General features: G+C 42.3%; 1 protein-coding gene across 3 annotated transcripts; it reads right to left on the bottom strand.

The window, feature by feature from the left end:
- Nucleotides 1-843: 843 nt before the first annotated feature.
- On the bottom strand, nucleotides 844-4,441 carry LOC123110657 (uncharacterized). Of its 3 annotated transcripts, none has more exons than XM_044531237.1 (5): nucleotides 4,217-4,441; nucleotides 2,956-3,832; nucleotides 2,056-2,262; nucleotides 1,831-1,967; nucleotides 844-1,743 (listed from the first exon to the last, which is right to left on the bottom strand). In XM_044531237.1, the coding sequence occupies exons 2-5, from the start codon at nucleotides 3,737-3,739 to the stop codon at nucleotides 985-987; spliced, it is 1,887 nt and encodes a 628-aa protein (XP_044387172.1). In that variant the 5' UTR covers nucleotides 3,740-3,832; nucleotides 4,217-4,441; the 3' UTR covers nucleotides 844-984. The 3 variants fall into 3 exon arrangements, with proteins under 3 accessions (XP_044387172.1, XP_044387170.1, XP_044387171.1); XM_044531235.1 differs by having other exon boundaries at nucleotides 4,096-4,404; XM_044531236.1 differs by having other exon boundaries at nucleotides 4,004-4,389.
- Between the last annotated feature and the right edge of the window lie 925 nt (nucleotides 4,442-5,366).

The raw sequence follows: 5,366 nt of genomic DNA, 5'->3' as shown, positions 1-5,366 counted from the left end.
ACACAAATACTTGCAACCCGGCACGTAATAGGGGTTGCCAATTCCTCCACGGTAAAAAGATAGATAATTTGTGGTAGATTGGATAAATAGCTATAAAGAGTTGCATCAAGTAGATCTTCAAGAGACGATTGTATTGAGAATCAAAAGAGAGAGAGAGGAAGATACTCCCTCCGTTTTTTTTAGTCTGCATATAAGATTTGGTCAAAGTCAAACTTTGTTAACTTTGACTAAGTTTATAGAAAAAAATATCAAGATTCACGATATGAAATCAATATTGTTAAATGCATCATGAAATCAATTTTCATATCGTATAGCTTTAGTATTGTAGATGTTAATATTTTTTTTCTATAAAGTTGGTCAAACTTTACAAAGTTTGACTTTGATCAAATTTTATATGCAGACTAAAAAGAAACGGAGGAAGTATCTAGCTAATGTCTACGGACCCTTACTTGCCTTTTATGAATCGATGCTACAAGCTATTTTTTAGAAGATCTCACTATTCATTCTGTACGAATCCAGTAACAAAGGAGAGGTTTTTCCTTTCACAGTGAAATATCTGCTGTCCAGAACTAACAAAAATCCTAGTGTCACACATCAGCGGAAATTAAACTTTCTCCTGGAATATGTTGAAAATGAACTTCAAAAAGTATCAAAGGTGGCGCAAACCCAGTGTGATAGTTCCCAACCCAGTGTGATAATTCCACATTTGGAGTGTGCATAAATAGTTCCCAACCCAGTGTGATCCCTGTTACCTTTCCAGTTTCACTCTTGTAGTGTAATAGTAATGTTGCCACTAGTCCCCCAATGCCTGACCACCACACTGGGCATAAACAAGATAGTTTGTGACTGGTCACACGTAAAAAAGAATTATATAACCAGAAAATTTCACCAAACTAATATTTTGCTTCTTCTTTTTCCCTGAGTAATCAGTCAACACTACATGCTATATCAAAATTTCAATGGTATACAATATAGTCCTGCAACCTAATCATCCACAGAAAACAACATTCTTTGAGCATGTATGAGTACAGGTGAGCCTTGCTTAGTTCTCTCTACAATCTGTTGGATGAGCATTTCACTATCGTGGTCATCCTCGTCGCCCGACTCGTCTCCATCGCTCTCTTGAGCTCTGTTAGGGTCCCCGCTCTTCACAGCCTGCTCCCAAGTGCTGTCCTCTTTCAGCTCCGTAGCGCTCTCATCTTCCAAGCCCCAGATCAAGCTGCGGTCCACTGAGTAATCTTCATTTACCTGAGGCCTCCCGTTTGTACTTGTGGTGCAAGGGGAGTCAGCAATTCTCATGAATTCTTCATAGGCTTCATCGTAGGCTTCTAGTGCGTCTCCAGATAGATTTAGACAGAAAGGTTCGGCGGAGGAGCTAGTTTCTTGTATAAACAATGGACTATCCTGGTTGGAAGAAGAACCTGAATCACTGTTTAAGCACGTCTGTTCGGAGAAGACTCGCTCTCTTGCCATCATGTGCAGTTGCGCCTGCTTCTGGCTCTGAGCTAGTGCTGTCTCAAGCTCCTTGATTCGCTCTTCCAGCCTATGCTGGATCACCTTGTGGAGACGGAGATTGAGATCTCTAGGTGAGACAGGATAGTTTGTCTCATGTGTGTAATCTGGGGAGCTTTGTCTGCTGTCCCTGCCATGGTCACTATCACTGCTGTAATCAGCAATGTCACAACGAATCATGTCGCTCTTCAGTTCCCCCTGAACAATATCTCCAATGAACTCCTGATCGATCTAGAAATGTGGAATTCTATTTAGTGTGCTTGTAGGCTGTAGCCTAATTAAGATGTCATGTATAACATTTTGATACGAGATTGTTACCTCAATCAAGTCAAACGGTTCTTCTTCCAAGTGGTTTGAAGTGATATTTAACTCCAGCCTCGCAAGCTCGGCTTCAAGTTCTGCTTCAATTTTGCTCATTGATATTGAATCAGGGGTGTGAGCTTTGATATTGCCATCTGTTATCAGGAGTGGAAAATAAAAAGGATCACAAACTTTTTAGTACAAGTATGTAAAGATGATTTTGTTCGACAGTTGTTGATTTACCATCTAGTTCACCAGATGTTTCATTAGGCAATTCCTTCACAGTTAACCCCTCTTTCATCTCCAGCTCATCTTGCAAATCCTGAACCAAGTTCTCCATTCGCTTCAGTGTGCCGTTCAACGAATCAAGATCTTTTTTGCTTGATAGAGAGGAAGATAAAATACCAATGCCAACCCCACTGGAGAACATGAGCATTCGTTCAAGTAAACCTGCAGATCAAATGTATGTATTTAGGATTTGAATGCTTCAAGTGGGGGGAAACCCCAAAACAACAACTCAGTATGAAGCATAACATTTGTAGCAAAACATCAGCATCCAAAATAGCCTACTTAATAGGTATTATAACATTTTTTTACAACCATTAGCAAGAGATAAGAGAAAGAAGCAACCAGGAAACATGAATGTTGTTCAAGCACAATTTGTCCTGAAATGATAAATCAGTCTAGCCCTGTTGAAATAGTACGGATAGATCTTACAAAAATTCTTCATCGTTTAACAGCTCTAATGACCCAAGCAAGCAAAAAGCAGTCGCGCAGATTGAGCAAATTCTGGGAGATTAGGATAGTCACTCGATATTTCAGGAATGGCAATTGTTTTTTTAACAATACTAAGACTGACTTAAGAAAAATATGTGATAGTTCAACTAGTGTCATCAGGGCAAGGAACAGAGGTTCCACACATGACGGCGAAATTTCTACTAGTATTAACTGCAAAACGTAATCACACTCTTCATTTGAAAAAAGTTTCACTTGAAAATTACAAATGATGAATTCAGGAGGCATGTCTACTAATACACTATTCATGACTAGCTTTGTTTCAGCGGATTGCATCAAGTGATAGAAAAAAACATGTTGAAACTGCTTCAATTATATTGCAGGAATTGTGGTGTGACGCCAAATTACCTGCTGGTTTTGATGGTTTACTATATCTTTCTGTTTGGGATCCCCTTTTGGATTTATTCAGCTCAGGTAGCGGAGCAATCCCAACAACACTTTCTGGCACTTTTGAGCCATTTCGAGATTCTTCCTTGTCGAACCCAATACCAAAGGGTACAGGCACTGGTTCATAGCGTGATTTACTAATGATTCTTCTCCCATCTGTTACAATGAATGGCCTAGCAGAAGCTGGGGATGGAACTGGAGCAAATGTGCATTCTTCAAACTCGAATTTCTCATTGTAAAGTTGTGGAATGTATGAGTTCTCTGTTGCGACGAGTGGATTAATAAAATGCCTCTGGGCTCGTCTGCTCCTAAGAGCACCTCGACCTCTTCCAGGCCCAGAACCAAGACCAGGGCTTCTTGTGGAAACCTCAGTAGTCGAACCATCTCGAAAGCCATCCACCAGATTCTTGCCTCTACCAACTGACCTGCTACCACTTGGAACCACCATTTCCTCATTGTTCTTCGTGCTGCTCCTCTTGAAAATCCAAGGCTGCAAGCTCAATATGGATCCAGGATCTCTGACATACTCGCCTGGGCTGACCAACTCAGCACCGGTACTTCCACTGGTGGAAGCAGCAAATTTGGCAGATGAGCCACCAAACCGCGAATGAACGGAGTTTCTCGGGGTATTGCAAGGCACGTTCTCCTCCTCCAAACCGATGTCCCTGCCAACCTGATTAAGAATTATTCTGCGGAACACATCATTCCCCATTTCTGCATTCTTGTGATTCTTTTGCTTATCCATTGGAAGTCCTGCCTGCAACCTGGCTCTAGTTCCTCAGCACAAGGCAAAAGCACAGGCGCCTCCTCATCTCCAGAGCTCAATAGGATCTCCAACCTGCGCAATCATACATGAATGATGGGCAACGAAATTAGCGCAAGAACATGAGCACAAGGCTGATGCAATATCTATTCGAAACAAACGACGAGTGGAGCGACGCAATCCCCAATTCGTCCGCCGCAATTTTAAACAAAGGCAGAATCCCTCCATAAACAAACGCCCACCCACCGAATCAAATCCCAGGTCACGCGCACAAGACCAGGACCCAACCAAATCTTGGCTGAAAATTCTCCTGTCCCGCAAATACACCACAGGATTACCTGGGATTCGCCACGCGACCCGGCCTCCCCTCCTTCCTCTAAAGAAAACCCAGAAACAGCGGGGCAAAAGATCTCCGGAAGAGACGGCCAAGAATCGGCGAGGGCGGGAGCCTTTTCTCACCAAGAAAGGGGGAGGGAGGATAAGGCGCCGGCAGCGGAGTGGCAATGCGGAGGCGAGGCGGCTGGTCAGGCGCGAGCTAGCGGGAGGGAGGAGAGAGAGCACCACACCACTGGACAGGAGGCATTTGGGATTTGGGATGGGGGAATTTGGGGTTTGGGTTGGGGCTGGGGTTGGTCCGAAAGAGGCAAGAAGAACATCCCGAGGAGCCAAACAACACGAGAGACGAGACAGGAGGAATAAATTACTCTATTCTGTATGGCGATTTGGTTTTAAAAATGGAAATCTATTCATCTATTTCCTCGAATTCCACTGGTTTTTTACTTTTCCAGCTCAGCTCACAGCTCATGACAGAGGGCCAAGGATTCAATTGCCATGATGAATATAATAATTTCTCTATTAAATTCCGATGGAGATGATTTCGCCATATTAAAATAGTATATTAATAACCCAGTAAAAAAGAAATCTGAGCGAACGCCCTCAGCCACGTCGGATCCCACTCACGGAACCTAAAGCATTCGCTCTCACATACCCTTTTGAGCAAACTATAAAGTTGGCGACAAATGATTCGCTTATGATGATAATTTGAGCGAACACATTTGGGATGGCAATTTCAATTTTTAGAGCACGGCATTTTTCAGCTTTTTCGGTTGATGTACCACGGTAATTCCCTTCAGTCAGCATAACGATTTTTTAGTATAGCAATTTCCACTTTAGAACATGGCCAATCCTTTACAGCAACACAACAATATTATCTATTTTTTGCATGGTACTCCCTCCGTAAACTAATATAAGAGCGTTTAGAATACTAAAGTAGTGATCTAAACGCTCTTATATTAGTTTACAGAGGGAGTAATTCTGAAGCGTTCACTGGGAGTGGGTTTTTTGAGCGAACAGAAACGTTCATTCATTCCTCCTTGCATAGGGGAGCGATCATTCACTCGGGTTACTCCTTATCAGATGTATATTGGCGTCCTTAATAAAAGGATTTACTACTCCGTCCATTGGTTCTTGTTCTTGAATTTGTAGCTCCATGTCAAACTGTGAATTTGTAGCACCATTGATCATCGCTAGGGTTCACGTGTCGACGGAGTTGATCCAGTATCGAATTCTTGGTGGCTTATATTTGCTTTTATTCTAATTAATAAATGCA

The sequence above is a fragment of the Triticum aestivum genome, chromosome 5B (genome assembly GCF_018294505.1).
Source record: "Triticum aestivum cultivar Chinese Spring chromosome 5B, IWGSC CS RefSeq v2.1, whole genome shotgun sequence".
NCBI classification, from domain to species: domain Eukaryota; kingdom Viridiplantae; phylum Streptophyta; class Magnoliopsida; order Poales; family Poaceae; genus Triticum; species Triticum aestivum.
Note: the sequence above shows the minus strand (reverse complement) of the source record. Positions and strands in the feature narration are given on the sequence as shown.

Bases quoted from the DNA above. Each gene is read 5' to 3' on its own strand.
- LOC123110657 (XM_044531237.1), bottom strand. From the start codon at position 3,739: ATGGATAAGCAAAAGAATCACAAGAATGCAGAAATGGGGAATGATGTG. The intron at 1,968-2,055 runs GTAAATCAACAA...TCCTGATAACAG, and splicing joins AACATCTGGTGAACTAGATG to ATGGCAATATCAAAGCTCAC. The intron at 1,744-1,830 runs GTAACAATCTCG...CCACATTTCTAG, and splicing joins AACCGTTTGACTTGATTGAG to ATCGATCAGGAGTTCATTGG.